Source organism: Grammomys surdaster, unplaced genomic scaffold (assembly GCF_004785775.1).
Source record: "Grammomys surdaster isolate TR1022 unplaced genomic scaffold, NIH_TR_1.0 126131, whole genome shotgun sequence".
Classification (NCBI taxonomy): domain Eukaryota; kingdom Metazoa; phylum Chordata; class Mammalia; order Rodentia; family Muridae; genus Grammomys; species Grammomys surdaster.
In genome coordinates, this window is record NW_021620939.1 from 341,702 (window position 1) to 365,521 (window position 23,820).

The 23,820-nt window shown below is 44.6% G+C and overlaps 1 protein-coding gene across 2 annotated transcripts in view; it reads right to left on the minus strand.

Moving 5' to 3' along the window:
* The window catches only part of Ephb1 (EPH receptor B1), a 430,073-nt gene that overhangs the window by 105,906 nt on the left and 300,347 nt on the right, over positions 1–23,820 (minus strand). For both annotated transcript variants that reach the window (XM_028756628.1, XM_028756627.1), the window contains exon 5: positions 14,803–15,138. In XM_028756628.1, the coding sequence (XP_028612461.1) occupies positions 14,803–15,138 (336 nt within the window). The remainder of the gene's footprint in view (positions 1–14,802; positions 15,139–23,820) is intronic.

The window sequence follows — 23,820 nt, forward strand, 5'->3', positions numbered from 1 at the left end:
TAACACTGCTCTCAGCCTGGTCAGGCAAGCTTCTTTTTGGGTGGGTGAAAGTTAATGCAGAGACTCACAACTGGTCAAAATACTGAAAAACTGAGTGTTCAGTTCTAAATGGGACTAGAACACCACCATCCAATGTTAGGAGCCGCGTTTGCCATTGCAACATGGCGCCGGTTTCCTGCTTCCTGGTTCTTCTTGCGAGCCTTGCTTGAATGTGCGCCTTCGCAAGGCGTGAAAACCAGTATGCTAATTTGGCGATATCATAAGAGCCAATGAGTGTGTGGCACGTCTCCTAAAGCTCTATATAAGCCACAGGTTTTTGGGGCTTGGCGTCCCTCGCCTCACTACCATCTAAGAGAGCTGTAACACTACCATCTAAAAGAGCTGTAACAATAAAACTGCTGTCAGAAGAATCCTGAGCGTGGCGTTCTCCTTATCGGCGAGGCGGCGCCCCACAATCCAAGGCCCAGAGAACATTTAAGGGGGGCAGAAAATAGTGTAAGAGCTGGAGGGTGGAGACTAATGCTATGAAGTACTGCCATATTGATGAGGAATGGCCACGTATACAGAATATGCAGAAGGTGTAGCTACCTGTAGAAGACCTACACACACACACATAAGCACACACACATGCACACACACACATACACACATGCATGCACACATGCACATACTTGAACTACATGGCAGTATGAAAAAGACTCATTAGGAAGAAGGAGAAAGGAGTTAACAAGAGAGAGGGATGGAAAAGAGAGAGTAATGGGGCATGAATATGACTAATGTATTCTATACATATGTGAAAATGTTTTTTTAATTGTAAAAAAATTAATAATTCAGGGTCAGGGAAAATGGCTCCATCAATAAAGAGCTTGCCTGATAAGCATGAAGACCTAAATTCAAGCCCCAGAACCTGCCTCCCCTGCCCCAAGCCAGGTATGCTGGTATAAATTTGCAATCCCAGGACTAGGGAGGCAGAGATAGGTGAAATGCCTGGGACTTGCTAGACAGCCAGTTTGGTTTATTTCACAAGTTCCAGGCCAGTGAGAGACTCTGTCTCAAAAAACAAAGTGGAAAAATCCTGAAGAATGACAGCTGTAGTTGTCTTCTGACCTTTACATGCATGTATATATCGCACATGTACACACACGCACACACACACACGCACACACATACACACACAAAGAATAATGATTCTGCAAATATTCACATACCAGTTTCTGTGTGGCATATGCTTGCATATATCTTGAGGGTAAACCTAGGATTGAATTGCTGGAACACATGGGAATACCAGCCTCCTATCCTCTGTCTAGAATAGCATCTCCCAGCCCGAATGCCCTTGGACTAATAGCTTGTCTTCTATACCATAGACCACAGCTGTGAAGACAGGTAAACTGAGGAATAATAAGCCCGGGAACCTAGCCTAGTGCAGAAGGAATTAGCAGAAATGAAGGAGGGCTGTATGCAGGGCCCTATAATGCTGCAGAGAGACAGGCTCCTATTCTAGCTTGGCCTTCCGCTTACTATGCAGTCCTGAATTAATGCAAGGCCTTAACAACTCTGAAGCTTATATTTTTCAGCCATACAACAGGAATGTTAATCCTCACATTATGAATTTCCCAAATGTTCTGAGGCTGTGCCATGTGTGGTCTACCACTCCTGTCAGGCTGGGCATTTGGCATCCACCTACAACTCTCTTCCTGGGACTAGTGCTGCTCACACATCCAAATCAATCCCTGGGCATAGCTCCTCGTGCTAAATCAGAGACACACAATCCAATGGTGGCCTTGGCATTTATTTCATAAATATCTTCGAGACAATAAATAAACATGTCAACCATGTCAGGGTGGAGGTGCTAGGCAAGAAAAGACTGGCATCCAGGGAAGGCAGGGTTGGGGGGAGGAAGGAAAAGAGAGGGAGAGAGTATGAGGGAGGGAGGGACAGAGAGACAGAAGGACAGAGGGACAGAGAGGCTTTCCGGAAGTAGAAGAGACACATTCAGGAAGAGGAATGATTTCCTTGTGAAATCTGGAGTCAGCCTGCCTCACCCCCCAGGAAGTAATTTAGGAAGAGAGATGGCCTTGTTCTCAAGAATAAGACAACCTGTAACTCTGGCAAGAGAGCCATACCCAGTTCATTCAGTGGCATGACCCAAGTGTTAAGAGGCTCTACCATTTACTTTCCATGGATCTTGCTTCTCTCCTATGCCTTACCACGCTGTCCCAGCGTCCATTTCTACCTCTGAACCTTTTTACTTTAAACAGTAGTCTGTCAAGACTAGCCTTCCTGGAGCTTGACTTTACCCACTACCTTAATACCCCAACACTTTCTGTACCTCCCCATTGGAAAAAGTCCGAACTCCCGAACATTTACAGGTGTGGTGGGCATTGATCACTGCAGGCTCAGCAACCCGCTTCTAAACGCTAATCGTGACCTGTCTTCATTTTACTGCTAGCCTTTAAAAGCACTGCCCTGGGTGGCTTCCCCCATTTCAAAGCCCTCACTGTTAATAAAGTCATTGGGAAAGTGCTAGGCCTGGGAATAAGCTCACCATTATCTAACTTCCCTGTTCTCCATCAATGAAGTAAGGTCTTTAGGGAAGGAGATACGGTTTTAGCCACTTTCCACTTAACCAGTATCATTAATCATATTTTAGATGCCCAATAAGCATTGCTCTTATTGCAATGGTTAGGGATCGTTTCCAAAGTGATCAGAGGAAAAGGGTGTGTGTGTGTGTGTGTGTGTGTGTGTGTGTGGGTAAAATGGCTTACTTCTATGGAACGTAGGTATTAGCATTTAGAAGAGGGTAGATGAGGAGAATCAGAGCTGTGAATCCTGGGAAGGGAGACATAGAACAGCTATAAATATGGGGTTCCAAAGAGGTAAGGACAGGACTTCTGCATTGCATAGGTGAAGAAACTTAGGAGGCTGAGTCAGTCCTCATCTCAGGGGGACTAAGCTGCTGGGAACCTCTGAGAGTCCCCTGGAAGCCTCAGGTTAAATTGTGTGAGTTCCTAGAAGAGTATGGAGTGAGGAGAGGCCTATTGGGAGGGGCTGACTGGCTTTTCCCTTGTGGAAAACACATCCACAGGAGGGAAAAAACCCAAACCCATATTGAAACATCAGCTAAAGAGTCCAGGCCCCTTGGAACTGATCTCAAAGGGTGGTTTGCACCTTGATGACTTGGTTTCTGGTGACATTTCCATTCTAGGAAGAAACTCAGCTCAGAAGACCCAGTCTAGAGAGCAGGCTCTCCCTCTGTTGATGAAAACCCATCCCACTGCACAAATATGCCTGAATTTTACATTAGGAAGCCTGACTCATTAAATACTTTTGGTGCAGTAACACTTCTGGTCAAAGTAGATTAAACAAATAAGCAATTAGTTTGGAGACTGGGTATGAATACAAAAGCAGAATTAATTATTTCTCTCATTGTTTTCTCCTATTGTGACATTGGCTTCATGTTTTATTCTGGGAGTTAACCCTGACACCTCCTTTGAGTTTCCTCTCTAACCTGGAATTACCTTGTGTCAGAGGATGCCCTGGATGTGCAGCCTTTGTTCCTTGTTGTTGTGGGATATTGGTGGGGAGGAGGGGAGGGGGAGGGGTAGGAGGAGGGGGAGGGAGGAGGTTGGACTCCATGAGTAAAAGTGAAGGCTTCAGAGTTGAGTGAGCTTCATACCCACAGGCAGAGTCAGAGGTTCTTCCTTCCATTAAAGGTTTGGTTCCAAGCCAAAATTTTGTGTGTGTGTGTGTGTGTGTGTGTGTGTATGCGCGCGGGCACGCGCACCTGGACATCTGGGACCTGTGGATGAAGTCTTTCTTAAAAATAAGAATTTAATGCAGGAACCTCATTTCTTCTTCTCTGCCTCGTGCATGTGAGAGATATTCTTCACTGAAACCATCTACCAAACTCTGTGAGTTCTCATACTGTGGTCCCAGAGCAGCATCACCTGGGATCTGGTAATAACTGCAGACATTTGATTCCCACCATAGCTGAGCCAGGACCCAGTTAATCTGGGCTTAAGGACCCTTCCAGACCTTCACATGAATCCGATTCGTGCTCAGGTTTGGAAACTGCTTATCTACAAATCTGGAAATCAGAAATGTTAAGCTCTGAGAGGACATCCAGGTCATTCAATTTTCTGTCAACTCTTAGAATTTACAGATTAGCTGGCTGAAGGCAGGAGAGACAGCCACTTCCTTAAGTCCCCAGCAAGTTAATGCAGAGCCAGAAATAGCCTGGCCTCTTTTCCAGGAGATGCTAGCTGGCCCTCTATCCTGTCCCTACACTTAGGAGCTCAGCAATTCCACTATCCCTAGAGGATACCTTGCCCCAGGGTAGGAGGTAGCTAGGCTCATATCACCCACTGTCTTCAGGAACTCTTATGTTCTCAGAGCTGGGCTCCCTGCAACCCTGTCCATCCAAGTAAGGGGAACATTGCTCCTGAAAGCAGAGGCCAATAGCCCTGCCATGAATTCTGCTCCTAGTGCCTCTAGATTAGCATCTCTTTCTCTCTACCAAGGGAACCAGAAGGTACCTCAGAAAATGAGAATTTGCTGTAGAAATGACAGAAGCCCTGAGCTGTGTGACTCTCGAGGCATGGGAGGCTGTGGAGTTGTGTGTGTCAGGGTGGGGGTGGGGAGTTGCTTGTCCTCAGCAGGCATCAGGATGACTGCCAAGGCACATGAGGATCATCAGGACTTAAGGTTAGCTGACATGCTCTATTCAGCTGACCTCTGGGGGCCTACCTGCTCTTCCTGGTATAGGCTGAGTACTGACATCTTTGATCTCATATCGGATCCCAGAAAGTTTCACAGAAAGTCCACCACCTACCCAGGTGGGCCTTGCTGGCCCTGAAGGCAATAAAAGAGTGGGTTGTACATCCTAGTTCCTCCCAAGGACTCACCCAGACACATTCAGCAGAGCCCCCACACAATGGCTGGTACTTCTCTGCCACCACCATTGCCTTTCCTCATTAGGGTGACTCACAGCAGCTGGCTGCCCCCCTGCAGCATGCACCATAAGCTCCTCCTTGTATTTCATCAATCCCACAACATCCCAGTCTCTTCTCCCTCAACCCTGCCTTTACCATCCCACCAAGGATCACATTCCCATTGGACCCTCCAAAGGGACTGCTCAGAATCCAGGAAGGTCTCCAGCCCCCACTACTTCCTCTGACAACATTCTTCCTATGCCCCTGTTAAGGAAAAGCTCTCCTCAGAGGCACTTCTCCCCAGCAGCTCTCTCAGTGTTAGTACTTGGTGAGTTTATGCCTGAGACTCATACATCTCTCAGGGGCAAGACACGGGGTGTGTCCTTCCTGCCTCTCTTACATACTTCTCAGCATCCCCTGTATCCTCTGCAGAAGTGCCACATGTCTGGACCACCATTGTCTAGGTCTTGAGACAATCATGTACTCCTTCCCTTCCCTCTATCACGTCCTCATTCATGTCTGTTTCTGTCTTTCACTCCGCCATGAGCATTGCTCACCAGAGAATCCATTCAGTATCTTTTTGAGTAGCTTGGTCTTCATTCCCTCGTCTCTACACCTCTCCCAGGTCTGCTCAGTCTACTGTCTGCGCTTGGACTTTATTTCACCCGAAGTTATTCCATTTTCAAAATTATAAACTAAGTATTATACTTCCTCAGCACCATCTCTGATGATGTAACTCTTCCTGGCTTCATCTGCCTTGTTGGTGCCATTTCCACCCACGAAGTCAGCCCCCTTCTGATTCATATAGCTTACTATTCTTCATAGCTTCTGTCTTACCACAATGAGATCTGAGATACTCATGCCCTCAGGCAGAAGAGTCTTTCTCTTACCACACCATACAACTGTCAAAACTCAACCAGACACAGAGACATGGTCTCCTTGTAGGGTCTGATATCTAGGAAGTGTGCTGCCAGAGAGGCCATACAAAAGGGTGAGGCAGGCAGGAGTGGCAGAGCATCTTTGTAAATGCGTGATTATCAGCTTCAGATGAGCTCTCACCATGTTCTAGAAACCCAGAGTCCTCTGGTTATTTCATCCCCCATTCTCCATAATTGTTCATCAGATTTTCTCTACTCCCCTCAGTTCTTCAGCCCCAATACTATATATCCCCTGCGCTCTTGGCAACCGACCTCATTTCCCACTTGAGAGAGAAAACTGAAGTCTGAATCTCCAACTGCATAAACAACGCTTTGAACAGGTGCTCAAATCCTCCACAGTTTGCTACGTGTAGGACTGAACCTATCTTCTCTAGACACCGCCATCCCAGAAGGCTTCTGGAAGCCCCTGGGATATCGTCTAGGTAGTTTCTAGCCGTTGTCTCATTCTCGGGCTTTGCTATATTTGTTCTCAGTGTCAGCTGCCTGTGAGATCCCTCCAGGAAAGCTGCTCATTAAGTCAGATTACATTCTCCTCCCAAGGACCTGCAGCCCTTTGAGTACACCATTGGAGGGGCTTCTGCAGGCAGTGCTGGAACTGTCGAATCTCATCACAAAGCCTCAAGCCCACCCCAGACCTCACAGCATTCTTCATACACAGCCACTCCCCTTGCTGTCCCCATCTTTAGTCTTCCCACCTACCAAATGAGGTAACATTCATCAAGAGAACTTTGCTGTCCCAGTCTCCACCCAGTTCCCTGCATGCTTGCTCCTTTACAAGCATCCGTCCCTGATCATGTCCTGTAAAGAACAGTGCCACTGGCTTAGGAGGCAGTGTCTGTGGATATGATCGAAGGCCACCCAAGAGACTGAAGCTGAAGACACAGTGCTGAGGGATGGGTGTTGCCTGGAGGAAAAAGACATGGTCCCTATCCTGCAGGACCCATCAGGAGAATATTAACATTGTGTGTGCGTGTGTGTGTGTGTGTGTGTCCTTATGTCTTAGAAGGAAAAAAGAAAGAAAGAAGGAAATTCATGCTTTAAAATCTTAGGGTTCAATGCTATAGCTACCATCCTACAGTTAATCAGACACTGATCCCATGGCCTGGGGTGCTGATAGATCCCCCATTTCCCTAGGAAATATTTGTGGTCCAGCTTTGCCTTTATTTACCCAGAACACTTGCTGTGCCTTTTCCCCCAGTCTTTCACATCCGCTCTGAGAAGATGTTAATTTTCTGAAATTAAACACTTAGCTTGATTACTGTTTTGTTAATTGCTGCATTCAAAACCCCCTCATGCTCCTGCCTGTTTAACATGGATGGTGCTGTGAAAATGACAGGCAGGGAGCAGGGATGCAGGTGGACAGACAACAGCACTGGAATGCCAGCTAGCTACCAATGTGCCTGCAGGGGTACCAACAGACAGTGGGAAGCAGGGTGAGCAAGCCAGGTCATAGTCAAGTGGCTCCCATGGGGCCACTTTGGGGAGGCTACAGTACATAAGAAGTCCCATGTCTCATCAGTACTTAGAGGAGTTTAAGCTTAATTCTAATCCAGCCCAGAATGAAATGCCTTATAAAGAAACCACTGAACGAGCTGAAGCTAAAGCATTTGGTGCTGCCAGAAAGTGATTTCAGAGGACTGAAATGTTCCTTATTAATTTATTTATTAACATTTGTGGAATGTTTTCTATGCTTTAAGCATCTAGCTAAACATGGGTTTCAGGAGTCAACATGATAGATCTAGGGTGTGCTCTTCTGGAAAGTTGGCTTATGGAGGGTCTTCCCACTGGAATGGAGTGGTGCTTTGGATAAGAATGCCCCGGCGCCAGGCTCATATATTTGAATACTTGGTCCCTGGTTGGTATAACTGTTGAGAAGGATTAGGAGGTGTGGCCTCATTGGAGGAGGTGTGTCACTGGGGGATGGGCTTGGAGGTTTTAAAAGCCCATTGCATTCCCAGTTAGTTCTCTCTGCCTCTGCTTGTAGATCAGGATGCAATCTCTCGGCTACTATTCCAGATCCATTCCTGCCTGTCTGCTGCCATGCTCCCTGCCATGAGGGTCATGAACTCCAACCTTCTGGAAATCTAAGACCCCTGTAAACTCTTTCTTCTTTAAGTTGCTTTGGTCATGGTATGTATTCAAGCAATAGAAAAATCAGGCAGAAGTTAAGGACATGTATCAGGACCCCTCTCCACGCTTCTATCCTCCTTTGCCAAGACGGCAATGCCAATGGTAGCTGTTTTAGAAACCATCTTATATTTCTTCTGCAGCTGAGGATTGTAACAAGCTCATCTGGACTTTGTACCATCATATTGTCAACAGTAACACTGTTACCACCCAAGCCGTACACTCATAGGCACTTGACCCAAGACAGAGAAAGATGAACAAACAAGTCCCCAGGTTCTTGGTGATACTCTAGTCAGTGATCCATGGTGGAACCATTCTCAGCTCTCACTAGCTACAACTCAGAACCAGAAATGAAGATTTCTGAAACCCAATCTTTGTGTGGCCTACCCAACATGGAGCTCAAATTATTCTTGTTAGCCAACAGTAAGATATCCCATCCAGCATGGTCACTGAAGAGCTACTGAAACCAGAAACTGAAGTGTTCTCTGGAATTGGTATGTTTTATATTCTAAGTCTCAAGAAGGGACCAAGAACCCAGTTGAGGGGCTAAGATCTTCAAGTTACAGTAGTATCACCAATCTACTTGTGGTTGTCCTGGGCCTCTCAGGCTGGTCTTAGTGGGTGATCTGGACTCCTAAAAGCTCCATAAAGACATGGATCTTTGTCCATTTACTTTCCTGCTGTTCCTTGTGTCTGGATGATGTATGATTGCCTGAGGGTATCAGTGCATTTGCTGAGAAAGAGAATAAAGGAAAATGGGTAAGACATGGATGAGCTCTGAGCCAACACCAGGTAACTGTCACGGAGATTCTGTTAAATGGTTGTATTTCCAAAGGTCATGTGTTCAAATAGACCAACCAGCCTTGTACAGGCAGCTGAATCTCCTTCTGTTCTGATCACAGCATTCTCCTAAGCATCAGTTCTCTAAGTCCTCTTAGCAGCCACAGGAGAGGAAGATACCTGGCCATCTGGCTGATCTGTACTTCCAAGACACATCCAGTTGCCCCATTCCCTCCAGCCTAACACATGTATGAATTGTTATCTGTGGGGAATAAAGCTCTCTAGCATGTAGTTGCCGAAGCTCACCGTGCATGTTACTCTGTGGCTCTTTTCCAAGAAAGCTGGTAGTAGGTGATAGCCTAGTTTTCCTCAAAGCTATCCATGCAAAGGGAACCCCCAAAGCTGCTGAGGGTGGACACCCACAAGCTGGGTCAACAGCAGTGCTGCCTGCTGACTTCACTTCCATGACAGTGCCTGCAAATGGCCTTTCTGAGGTCAACATCTTTCTCAGGCCACCTGCAAGTTTCTTCTCAATGGCAGGACTTAAGAAACAATCTGAACCTTCCTGAAGTCAGAAAAAAAAAAAACCAGCAATAAAATGAACTGTGAAATTGAATTAAGAACAGAGAAAATTTCATTTCCGTTAAGTTTAAAAAACTTTTCCTTTATTTACTTCTTTCAAGGTTTTCTTTAAAGTCATTCCAGTGTTTTTAAAGCCCTGACTCAATCTTTTCTCTACTCTAGAGCAATTCTCATCCACTCTTTTCCAATGAGACCAGACTTTAAAAATGAACTGGTTCCAGCATATGGAATCTTAGCGCTCTACATTTTCACAGGCAGCATGTAATATTGTTTTAATATTTAATTTTGAGATTTACATAATATCTTTCCTCCAAAGAGCTCAATATATTGCAATATCATAAATTCCTTTTCATATTCAAAGATTATTCTTTATGCATGCAAATACTATATTTAACCAAGGAATAATGCAAATTAGGTGATGGATTCAAAGGCATTGATGTTCTAGGTAATTCTTTTGTAGGAAAAGTGTGCTTCTGAGTGATTTTAATTGCCCAAGAACTTCAAAAATGGACAAACCGTAGGGGCTTATGACTGTTAACAGAAACAGCACATTTATTTTACACAACTTTATATAATAGATTGTGTCTGTGTTGTGGACATGACAGATGGAATTTCACATGCAGGGTCTCAGCAGATCATACATGAATTGTATACAATAGAAATGTCACCTATAAGTCTAGCTGATAAAGTCATCTGAGTAAAGGAGGCAGTGGCTCTTCTCCATATGCAGTATTTATTTGTTTGTTTATTTGTTTGTTTGTTTTTCTAAGGCAGAGTGTGTCTCTGAGAGGCAGGTTGATCCTGAGCTGGGTACTGGGCATCCATGAGTCCCCCTTCCCCTATTTTCAATTTACTGATGCAGACCTGGTCCCTTCCTTTCTAATGTTTATTCCAATCAAGTCACCAGATGGAAACAGATAGCATCAATCCAAAACAAAGATACTCGGAAGCCTCAGAAGGAAACATGTGAGGAAGGAAAGTCCAACAATTTGATCAGGACATATTCTCAGAAATGATGCTAATCTACTATGCCATAGCAGGATTTAGGGTGAGTTTCTGTCTTCTGTCTTATTTGCTTGTCACTATGGTGCTAGGAAGCAGGTAGTCCTGGTTTTCATTTCACAGGTGAGAACTGGGGGGGTGTTGACAGTTAAATGAGTATGCATGAATCATGTAAGGAAATACAGATAGAATCTAACCCAGGACCCCCTCCATGAACCCAGAAGGTGAGGGAGAGGCTTGCCCCAAGTGAAATGAGACTCAACAACATAGCTCATGTTAAGGCTTGGGTAAATCAGATTTGCCTTCAGAATGAAAGGATAACAACCATAGCCAGTAGGCCAAATCCAGAATTGGATTTGCTTTCTAATCAGTTGTCAACATTTTAGATCCATATTTTGGGCTTATAAAATCAGACAGGGACAGAAACATCAACAATTACTGGAACAGGGTGGTGGCTTTATCTGTGCCCTGCAGATCCCTGAAGTCTCCACCAGTCCCTACTGCCCTCCACCTACCCCAACTGGTTTCTCTCCTCTATTCTCTGGCCTTCAGGCTTTAGAGTTTATTTCCTCAGGCTTGGATTACCTTAAATCAGGCCTTGGTGAGAGTCATCTCCCCACTCCCAAGATCTCTGTGGCTCCTTTCCCTGGTTCTGATGCTCCTTTGGGTCTAGCCAGCAGAAGAAGACATGAAGTTTATCATTCACTTAATTCTGGACAACAGACAGATGATCCAGTCATTGGAATAATCTGAGGCCAGAGGCCAGAAAGTGACTGAGGGGGTTTGTAGTGATAGCCTCACTGCAGATTGTTTGGCATGAGAACAGAGAGAGTTTTGCCTGACCCAGGCTACTTTAAAGTCATGGTAGCTGTATTCAGGGAGAGGGTACATCCCTCCAGACCTCACGTAAATCTGAGCTTGCATAATTCATGACCAACCCTGACCAAAAATGATGGACATTTTTTGACAGCTAAAGTGGCCCAGCTACATGGCAATAGCTTAGAGAGGGTTTATAGGTTATATGTCCCACCATAATGTGATTTTTGATATGTTTGAGGATAAAATGGTCATAAACCTGAGTTTGAAATTCGTGAACATTATTTTCTGGTGGATAGATGTTGAGAAAATTCAAAAACTCTCTAAACCTAGTTTCTTCATCTGAGTCATACCTCTGCAAAGAGTTTGCTAAGGGTGAACACACCAGAGGTGCTCAGAGGTAGCAGAACAATTTTGCCCCTGACTGCATCCTGGATGACAGTCTCCTCACAATATTAGTCAAGGGAAACAAGGTCCTTAAGTGTCATGATTAGGGTTTTAATGGAAGACATAGACTCTGATTTATGGTTGACCCCATGTCTAAGTGAAGAAATATGGCCTACGCTCAGTGGTACACAGGATAATTACAGAATTTCATTTCTTGGGAACCTCAAAAGTCTACTGTTATGAACTATTAAATAGGAAGGTCAGAGGAACTGTCTCCTCTTAGGATAAGATGTAAGAAGGTTGAAACCAAGAGATAAGACTGTAGTAAGTCTCTATATACCCTTCTATCTTAAATTCTCCAAATCCCCATAACCCTCTGCTTCCTTATCTGAAAGATAGGCAATTACTGGGTAATTATGAGGATTAAATGAGGCTAACCATTCTTCAGTTCTTTGTGAATGTGAAAAACATACACACATGGGGTGTCCCTGATAATATTTACTTTGTTTCTCCATGAGGACCCAGCCAGTAGTATGCAAAGAGTCCACAGTTCAAGTTATTGCCAGTTCAGGTAATACTTACAGGTTAACTTAGTGATTGATTTCATGACTTCTCTTGGTCAGAGTTTTGGCCTGTAATCTGCTTACGACAGTGGTGACCACAGACATTTACATGAATCACATGTAAAGTTAGGGGATGAGGGCTAACCTGCCAATCTCCAACACTGGATGAGCTCAATGGTGTCCTGAGAAAAGTAGACACGCCATGACTTTTGGTTACACACCGGTCTCCCCACTTCATCTCTGACACTGGGTTTTCAGAATGCCTATTGCTTAGTCTCCTAACTATGTTAAAATGAATAGCTTTTGTTCACATTTCTAAACTGTTCCTACAAAGGCATGGGCTCAAGTGCTTGTTTTGGTCATTTCCATATTAAAAAAATAACAAAACAAAACCAAAATGATGCCGTTGGCTGACGATGACTTGTACTCAGGTGTGTAGTCACTAACTTAGTTTTATAGACACCATTCCTTGGTATTCCACAGCCCACAGACTAGGTGCCACTAGCCAACTTGATGTTTACTTTATAAGAACTGCATACTACCAAGAAGCTATTGTATTGCTCTCTGGCTGATTATAAACCTTGCGATATCAAAGCTTCAGAGTTATCAAAAAATAATTATGTATTGGAAGGTTATCACGGGGTATAAAACAGGGGAAGGTTAAGAATTAAGAATCTGTTAGAGAACAAAGGGTGTGAGAAATGTGTTTGCACAGGTGTAAATGAGTGGGGGTGAAAATAAATATTTTGAATGTTGGGAATGTGGAGATGCTTTGAGGAGCCCTGGTCCCTTTCCTCACTGAAGCACTGGAAGGTGCAGATGGCAAGACAAGCAGATGGGCAGGTTCGGGAATAGCAGAGTAAGGGAAGGGAGGAGAGGAAACACAAGCAAGCTGATATAAGTGGCAGGTTTATTCGCACATGCTTAGAGAGGGAGAAAAGACAGCCAAGCCCAGAGTAACATGACAGCCTGGCAGGATTGTTATTCCCAGAAGCTGGGACACTAAAATATTTCAGCCAGTTTTCTGCCTCAACTCTCCAAGGGAAACACTTGCTAACAAAGACTGTCCATGTTACATGCTCAACAGAATGCACAAATTGCCATTCCATTTTCTTTAGGTTAGACAGACTCTTCACAACCTTTCTCTCTATGGCACCAGGCTGTGGTCACCAGCTGGAGGCTTCTACACTTCCACTCTTATTTTCTCACTATACAGGGATACATGTAAACACGTGACCAGGCACATACATACAAACACACCACATGAACACACACACACACACACACACACAGTGACAAGCACAACCATCTGGACAGCCACGCTTTCCCATAACACTTTTTTTTCCCCTTCTCAGTTCTGACAGCTTTAACCCAAGAATCATCTGCCATCAAAATTGTCTGATATTAAAAGAGGTGGAACAAGTCTGACGATGGGATGTTTAGAGTGGGAAAAGATGGAGTAAAAAGAAGGAGGTCAAGAGGGGAAAACAGAACAGGAAAGCAAGCAAAGAGAGATACTCAGTTTCTGCTATTCTGATAACATGTTATCCTTATAGAATTTTTATTAAAAGGTCTATAATTACAAATAAGATCACAGTCCACTATGATGACTCCCGTCGCCTGTGGATGTGATATTCCCTCCCTCTGAGTCTTGCTCACTCACACAGAGGACAAGCATTTCTTTCTCTTTAATTACTTATTATTTACTGCCAGTGTACAGCACACTATGCCTAGAGCTTAGCACCTTGCAATTCTGCGCTTTAGGTCTGTGCCTTGTAAATATTTCCATTAACGAGTTTCAGGGGAGGAACAATTGTGGCCAAGCGTCACTGTGCATCTCATAGCGTCTGAGCCACAGCATGGTGCAGAGTGGATTCTAAATAACCGTCTCTTAATAATGAATGAGCAAATAAGTGAGTTAGTGCATGAATGGACTGGTTAAACGGACATAAAAGGGAATGGATTGCTCTAAGAGGTATAAAAAGCAGTAATGGGGAAAGATGGGAAGTGTAAGAGATGAACATAGGGACAGAAAGACATGTTCTGATCTATGCACACTGCAGAGATACTCAGGGTCCTAGGTGTCTTCTGCTATTGTCTGTCCTAGGACTCCGTAGCACTGCAGCATGCATCTGGGAAGGCTAAAATCTTGAGAAACAAAAGCTTAATTGAAAATGAAGCTTGTTTCATTGGGCTTTCTATGAAAGCACCATTGGTATTCTGTTTTCAAAGATTTGTGACACTTCCACCACTCGTCCCTCTATCTACCCATCTTTCTATCTGTTCATGCATCTAACTCACCCATCCACCCATTTTCTTTCTACCCACGTATCCGTACACCCATCTATCTAATCAGCAACCCTTGGTCCATTTCTCCAGTAGCACTTATGGAGGCCTGGCTGGGTGCAGAGTACCAGGTCCCACTCCAGATTAGATACACGTATCTGCTTTGATGCTGGACACAAGAAAATTCCCTAGTTTCCAGCTCACTCACAAAGTTGAAAGATGACATAAGTTTCCTCAGCAGCCACAAACATCCATTATCTGACACTTTTACTCCTAAAAGAAGGCCTAAAGGTTGGCAGGATGGGTATGGCTTTGCCTATGACCCTACATAGAGATGGATGAAAAGCCATCCACAAAGACATACATACACATAAAAACCTCCAGACTCACCAGCTTGGTTTGTGGTGATGTTGACGGAGACATGCTGAGGGGGAAATGGACTCTTGCTAGAGACTCCATTGATGGCCTGGATATCAAAGGTGTATGGGGTGTGGGCCCATAGGCTACTGATGGAGACACGACACTCAGTCAAGCCCAGCTGCCTGGGTACAAACTCCACATTGTCATCACAGCGGGAGCAGCTGCGGCGATCTGCTCGGCACTTCTTGCAGATGATGTTGTATGTCACATCATCCCTCCCACCGGTCTCTCTTGGAGGATGCCACTCTAGAATGATAGATGTCTCATTCACAATGGAGATGACATTTCGAGGACCCGATGGGACACCTGCAGGGAGACAAAGAAAAGTCCAGTGAGGCTGGGAGAGGGCTTCTTGATCAGTAAATCTCTAGGATACCTTTGGTGCCTACCCAACCTCAACATACCTACTCTGTTCCTCAAACTCAATGCTCCATGTTCAAATCCATCGTAGAGGTAATATAAGGAGGACAACCTGTTCCCAGATCCCCTTTGCTTTATTCCTACTCTGACTTGCTTTCTTTTGACTGGGTATGTAAAAGGAGAGGAACGTTTAGACATGTGAGTTCAGGGACTTTTGCTCTTAGGACCAAGTCCCATCTTCCATGAATATTTATGGTTAATATGTGTGTATCTAAGGAAGCTACTGAATTTCTTACCTTTTCTTCTTTGGAATAGAGTTTAATGATATATGATCAAATCATCCTCAAATCCCTTACAGATCATGGAATCCTATACAAAATTCCATACATCTTAGGACTCATGTGCATGTATGTGGTTCAGGGTTGTTCCTCTATAGTACAGGCTGCCAGAGCAGCTGCAGAGATGAGTAGTCACACTGCACCAAACTGATAACTGTAGACCAGAGGCAGCACTGGGTAGGAGAGGTTCATAGAACCTACCAGGAAGAGGCAGTAATCATCTCAAATACTTAGGGAGACTAATGCTTACAGAGAAGCTAGCCATTGGTCATGTGGTTTATAGGAACCAAAGTCAGAACTGGAGGCCCAGACCTGCCTATTTCCAAAGTTCATGTTCCTATGCAGGGCTATGCTCTTAGCGCCTGCTTCCCCCAAACCAAGCAGGCTCACTGGGATGGCCATGCATGATTCAAAACAAGGAAATGCCTTGCTATATAACTCTGGAAAACCTGTACCCTGTAGGAAAGCAAAATGTTACTGAATTAATGGCCACAGGGCCAGCATTTTTAGATTTTGTTGGAGAACCTCCTTCCCACCAACAGGATTGATCATAGCCTCAAGATCCCAAGCCTGAGCCTTGCATATTGTCAATGTTTAATGGATGGAAATGAATCCTGCCCGGAAGCCCCCCATCTGAAGAACAGGTCGGCTGGAGCAGCCGCTCCTGGCAGTAATGCATTCAGAATCCACACACGTGACCATCATCAGCTGAACGAAGACATGTGTAGAGTGGTTCATGCTGGAGACAGGAATCAATTGCCAACACACAAAATGAGGGAATAACAACAGGGTCGGAGGGCACCAGGGAAGGATTCTGTGTTGAATCAGTCAACAGCAAGCGGCTAGAGCAGAAAGCAAATATTAAACCAGATTCTATTAAAACATGAAAGAAAATCAGTACTGTACTATATAAAGCCCATTAGGCCTGAGCTAAAGCATGGCGTTCATGCACACTTGTGACAGGATAGAATTCATGAAGCCTTTTTACTGAAGCCTTGCAAATGATGTTCAAGAATTCTCCACCCATCTCTCCAGGGATACACATCCATTCTCTACAAGCTGGCACACATCTAGTACAGGTAGAGCAGCCGGTCTTGTCTCAGATGTGCTCTAAGTGAGCCAGCACACCTTGCTGCATTATACAATACGTTAAAGCCCATTTTGGTCCATGCATGTCTTGAACATCTTTGCTTCGGGCCAGGGAGACGCAGCTCACAAACTCCCATTGATCAATGCCACTATTGGTTGCCCCACTTTCAGAGCAAGCAGGCTTCCTCAGCCACAACAAGCCACTCTCTCACTCTCAATAAATACATCCTGTGAGTGTGTGCTCTGTGCTAGCTAGGGGTGGAGTAAATCTTTTAAAAAGATGTTATGCAGGGGCATCCCAGGAGGTCCCAAGGCTGTCTTCCAGAAAGCAACCTCAGGTAAAAAGGCTGAGGCTTGATCAAGAGAGCAACTATCTAGCCCTCACACACAGTTCAGACCCTCTTGTCTAGAGATAGCTTCTTCTGTTTGAACTGCAGCTTCGTCTTGTCTTCTGACTCTAGCTTCTGGATATCAACCTGTAGAAGTCTTCGTTATTTGCAAACCAAATCCTACATCTTGGCATCACTCCACATTGCTCTAGCTAAGCTTTTCCATAGTACCCCTCTTTTCTCTGAGCCCAGTCACCTGCTCCCCAGCTACTTACTTACCCCTCCTTTGACTGAGCTCCTTTTGTCCTTTGCTTGACAAATTCTGGGACTACAGTTCAGCACTAGAGTTCCTTGACACTCTGATTAGTCACCAACTGAACCCTAGGAACCACATCTTTGGAGTCCTCCAAGACAGGAGTGCTTATTGGAGCCAGTCAGGGCCACTTCCTTATTTCTATTCTGCCTCCCCACAGCATCAGAATGGCTCATCCAGCCCTCACCACTTCACCTGGCCCACTGCAAGGCCCTCTCAGTTCTCCCACATTTCTTCTGCACCTCTCTTATCTACTACCAGAGTGTAAATTCTGAAATGCACACTGGGTCATAGTGTTCCTCACTCGAAGCACACTGCCTTCCAGTTGCCCGAAATGGTCACTCTGCTTCCCATGTCACATAAGCCCATTGGTTCCCTAGGGCCTTCTTCTGAGTACCCCATCTCCTCAGACAATTTACCCTCACCTCTCACAGCAGAGCCTTTTGAAATGTTTCTACAATTTTCGGTGCGCTCTAAAATTTCTTTACCCTCCTGAGACTGTACATGGTGTTCTCTGTTCTTCTCAGAGTTCCTTCTCCTCCTATCTACTTTGGAAACCCTAGCTCATCCCTAGAGCCCAGAGTCTGTTCCTCGAACCTTCCTCAATGCCTGTCAGTCATGCAGCCCCTACCTGATCTCCCATAGATTTTTTTTTAAGCACCTAATCCAGACTGTGCCACTGCACAGTGACCATCGCTCTGTGCCATCCTCACCATACTGCAGGTCCTGATGAGAAGCTACCTGTTTGTCTGTAATAGCCAAGACCACATAGCAACTTATATAGCTTTCTCCAGTATCTGATAGTAGCCATGAACTCTCTTCTCACACGGGTTCCCTTTCCGTTTTCTATGTGAATGACCAAAGGTCTCACTTGTCCAGCTTTCCTCTAGTGCACTGGCTCTCAAGAGTTGCATATCAGATGTTTACATTCTGAAAATCACAGTTACGAATTAACAACAAGATAACTTTATGGTGTGTGGGGGGGGGGCACCACAACACAAGAAACTGTTTTAAAGTGTTGCAGCGTTGGGAAGCCCAAGAACATCTACTCTAGACAGATACCTTTTTGTGGCAAACAAAAGGACCTCAGCCAGACCTTGATTCTACATAGCAGTCAAGACTCCCTGCAAGTGGCCATAAAGTAGGAAGTGAAGAGTTGGCTTGGACAGTCCTGCCTTAGCTGGGCCAGCTCAAGAGACTCACTCAAGAAAAGATCTTCCCCCACGGCATGAAATATGGCTGCCCAGTTCTGAGTCACATGGGCTTTTCACAGTGATCATCCCTGTGGGCCATGAGTAGTGCAGGAGGAAGCCATAGTTATTAAGTTCAGAATTGAATAAACCTGATTATTTTCTCTACGTAACCTTTACCAGACACCCAGGGCCTTTCCTGAGAGTGGAACACTGAGATCCAGGAGAAGCCAGCATGTCTGATGTAAATCCTTCCCCAGCCCCCTCACTGGTAGGGTATGTCTCATTTACTTCAGAATATATTCTTATGGAGATGGATCAAGTTTGGGCCACAAGAGTGGCTGGTAATCCATTCATTATTCATTCACCCATTCATTCTTTCCCTATTGTAGCAAAAAAGTCTCTGGGCTCTTCCAGCCACTTAGGAGGCCACTAAAAGGAAGAAACAAAGCAGGCAGACTTCTGCTCTTATGGAGCTGGTATTTATCTCTGGAGAGGGAAATCTGACAGGGATAGAAGTAAACCTGGGGATAAATGGGCTGGTTTCAGATAAGAATAAGTCCTGTGAGATAAAATAGCCCTGGGACTCAGATCCCAGGACAAGGCTGAGCTCTGTTCCTTATTCCCATGACATCTGCTCTGGGGTCAGGCAAGCTAGTGCTTTCAGGGCTTGGTGGTAAAACAAGGAGGATGGCATGTGCCTGGGCCCTGGCATCGTAAGGAGACAAGGACATTCCTGGAGACAGGCTGCTCATGCTCTCGACTGAATGACAAGATCAGCCAGAGCAGATCAAGACCCTTGGAAAAATCTCACTGGAGGAAGCTACCAGGACCACTTTGTAACCATTTATTTAAGTGTTTCTCCTGGAATGTGAGGGGTGGGGGTCTACTCTTTGCCAGGGCTATTCATTCATCAGAATTTAAGCTCCCAGAAACATACCCAGGAAGGAGACCTAACTGTCATAAAGGGGAGCAGAAAAGGAGATCAAAAGAGAGGAAGACAATCTGCTATCTCCATTAGCAAGCCTCACCCCCCATCAACTGCCTGGCCAGGCTCAGCAACACAGTCTCCCTGTCTGAGCTCCCTGCTCTCAGGGCTGTTCCCTCGTTTTTCTTAATTACATACAGACAGGCTTTCTGAAGCCTGTCTGATCTGTTGCCACGGTTACTACTGATGAACATATTCTGTTTAAAAGGCTAGGGGAATTCAGTCATTGGAGAGATTAGGAGAAGTGTTGAGCTGTGATTTTTCTACTTGGGTGAGAAGAAAGCATAGTGGGTCCTGAGTTATGAAGTTGGGTCTCCAATGTCTTGCAGCATGTGCCCAAGGAGTTGGCTCATTCACATGGAACATGGGTATCACAGGGGCCTGAAAGAGTTAAACTTCTAGAGCCACTGGGCCAGCCAAAGTGTTATAATCTTGAGATAAAATCTCCCTGCTTCTTATTGTGATTTTGGTCAGATGACTCTATTTGTTTAAGAATGAAAAGCCGAGGTGGATGGCAGAAAGCAAGTGAGTTTATTTGTAGCCATCAAGCTGGAAATGAGAGTACACTTGAGTAATCAAAAGGAAAATGTGTTGAAGATAGGTAAGCCCTGAAAGCCAGTTCCTTTATCAGGAATCTTAATAACCTCCTAGTCTCAGAACTTCGAAATGAACTCCAGGCTCATACAAGGAATAAGAAACCAGATCTTGCTAATCTACACTGCTGTAGCAGGTCTACATCCTTAGACATCTCCCCACGGGATCTCTTGAGGATTCGAGCAGTAAGATGATGCTGTCCTAGAGATCCCATATGCAACCTGGCATGATACTCCATGCCAGAAAGGGGGGGTCCCTTCCACTCATTGTATGCCTCCTGGTAGAATCTGCTAAAGCAACTGGGTTTCCCTGAAGAAAAGTGAGCATGTGCTCAGTGCATGACTGTTCACACAGTGAGTGGGTTCCCAGTCTTCTTAATCTGACCATGAACCCCCTGGATATTTATACCAATCAACTTGGACAGCTTTGATAAAATGAACTTGTAAGCCTTGATTTTCTCAGCTAAGAGATGAGACTGTGACACTGTGGTCGGTACGTGGAAGAATTGAGTACATCAGCGGCTAAGATTGCCATCATTGTCATTATTGGGTTATCAGAATCCTAATTCACTCATCTAATTAAGACTCAGCCCATACAACCATTCTCTCCAGGGGCACATGCTCTGCTGCCAGAACTATGCCAAGCACTGTACTAGGCCTAAAGACATGGAGCTGTGTCGGGGAACTCAGGTACAAAACCCCACATCTGGGACTTGTGAATCCATATAGTTAAAAATAAAGGAAATGGGTTGAAAATTATTACAGATGACAAGCTGAACCTATATTTTTAGATATGGTCTAGAGGTTCTGTACTCAAGGTTGGGTCTACTCTTAGGGAGAAACATTTTGGAGACTGTTTCTGTCAAATTCTGTATATTCTAGGCTATGTAGCTCTAGAAAGTATAACCAAGAAGGGACTCTTAAGTATAAGAAGGGACTCTTAAACATGGGACTGTGTATCCAGAAAAGTCTAGATCTTGACATTTTTCTGAACTTGTGATATTTGTTTGTACTTGTCCTGGTCTCCAGAAAGGTCGTCTTCATAGTCCCCTTTGACATACAGGCAAGGAAATCCATTCTTATTCATGCAGGAAGTTATGTCCTCTCCTCTGTTTCTCTTTAGAAGAAAGGGTTGAGGTAGGGTTTGGGAATGAGCCAAAGGGACATTTAATGCTCAAAACCCTTGAGCATTTTTGGTCAAGAAAAATCTAAAATACAGTGTTCTCATGGCTGAAAGGAGTCGAGATTGTAGTTTGGATAAAAATAAACACATGCTTAAATATGTGCTGAAGGCTGAGAGGCAGCAGAGAGGAGGAAGGGAAAATGACCCTGGGATAAAGATGATAAGAGAGAGTGAGATGCAAGTGCTCGGGAACACTTTGGGTGGTGCTCTCGGTGTAGATCCAACATTAGCTCTCCAAAATGAGGGTTCTGTCAAATCATCTCCATCCACATTGCTCACCGTGGCAGAGCTAATTAAAGGAGCCACAATTGAGTGATTGGGAAGCTTCTGAGAGAAGGTGGAAAAGTCCTTGAGAGTCTATAGGAAAATAGATATGATCCAAGGGGCAGTAGCAGATGGGGAAACACAGAGGTAGACATTTTTTTCTATGGGTACAAAATATGTAGAAAATGCAATCAGCTTTATTGTTATGCCTTGCACTAAATACAGAACACAGGGATGAAAGCAAACTTGGCTGGAAGGTGACATAACCTGGCAGAGGACATGCCCACAACTGTCAGAGATGTATGGCAGTAATCAAATAAACATGAACACATTCTACGTTCCCTTGCATTTCCTTCTGCGGTAACTGATTATTCTAAAGCAAAGTCAAAACTAAACAAAACAAGACAAATGCTTTCCTCACCCTTTTTAACTGCCATGTGTCACTGTGACACTTTCCAACCTGAGCTCAGCTCTCCTACTCTCCTCTGCCCGCCTCACAAAGATGACTGTGACTCCTCTCCCATGGTGAACACACCAGGAACAGAAGACTGAGAAGAGGTCAGAAAGGAACCATAAATGTCTTACAGGAAAGAGTCTGATGAGCAGTAATGTATGGCTTTAGGATTTGGAGAGGGAATTGAGTCCCATTATGTCTAATGAGCCTGTTTTGGGCACCATGACAACTGGGGTCATGGACAGCAGAAGTTATCAGATTTTGTCATAGACTAAAGGAGACTGCTGGGAAGTTGAGAATAAGTTATTGAGCACATGCTCAAGAAAGGTGACATGAAAAGGACGGAAAGGGGAGTCATTATAGGATGCCAGACATCTTCCTGTCAACAACAGAAACTTGGAAGAGCTCGGGGACATGGGAGAAAAAAAAACAGACCCAGGACACCTGAAATTTGTGGGTGTTAAACACCAGATACAGTGCTCTACCTTTTTAGAGGAAGAAGCAGCTCTGGTATGACCTTCCAGAGGTAGAGTTGTACCAAAAGTCTGCATCAAAAAATGACTGGCGTTCATTCATTTTTCAGTGTTGAACATCCTTTGAGAATCTTCTCAATGTGTTGGCTGGTACCCTAGGGTAAGGATGAGAGGGCTTTGAAACCTAGGATCAATATGTAGGATCCTAACATCCATGTGAGATACCTCCCACTCCCAGGGACAATTTTGTGCCCTTTGGAATCAGCCTCAAATGAAACCCTCGACCAATTCACTAGAAATAGAGGTCTGGCTTTTTTGGATTACAATAAGCCAAATCAAACACACTCACAGGTAAAAGCAAAAGATTACAATTGATTAGAATTATATAGGACTTCCAATAAGTGAAGGATTAGAAGGGCACCTGTCAGTGTCAATACTTTCTTTCCAGCTTTGCTTTCTAGTTATGTAATAAAGACCATGGCCAAAGGAGATGAAAGAGTTATTTGGCTTATAAATCTCAACCACAGGAGAAGCCAAGGCAGGAATTCAAGCAGGGCAGGAAGATGGAGGCAGAAACTGAAGGACTATAGAGAAACACTGCTCACTGTTTGATCTTCAGATTCATGTTCAATGACCTTTTTCATATATCCCAGGACCACCTGCCCAGGAATAGCACCACCTACAGTAGTTTGGGCCCTCGAACACCAATCACCACTGAAGAAAATGCCCATTCATTGGCCTACAGGCCATTCTGATTGAGGTATTTTCTCAATCATATTTTCAGGATGACTTTAGCTTATATTGGGCTGGCAAGCTAACAAACAGCTTCTCTAATGACAGCTATCCATCTTACTCATTACATTGTAATGATTATTTCAGATGCAACAACACAAGTGGAACTGCTCTCATGGAGTTTATATTCTACTGAAGGAGTCAGATGATATCTCAAAGGGTAGATAAATGTGTGATGTTATTGCTGACAATGCTCTAGTAATAAAGAACAGGAGGAACAGAGTCAGTGTGCTCGGGGAAGATGAAGAGAGCCTTCTCCTAGATAAGGTCATTTGGACACATACTAGATTGGGGTGAGTCAGAAACTGCTAACTAGACTGTAGAGGAATGTTCCCTAAGCAAGAGCCAGTCCCTGCAATGATCCTGAGGGGAACGTGTGGTTGGCTGGTTATGAAAAATCAAGGGGAGCAATGTTGCTATAAGAAAATCAACTGAGTGGAAGAGAGATATAAAGGATGGAGAGAGAAAGGGACCAGTGGAGGCAGATGAGCAGATGATGTAAATCCTGGGCACAGCTGGCAGCAATTTTATTCTCAGTAATATTTTACTCTAAGGAAGGTTATGAAGAAGGACCGTGTGTGTGTGTGTGTGTGTGTGTGTGTGTGTGTGTGTGTGTGTGTGT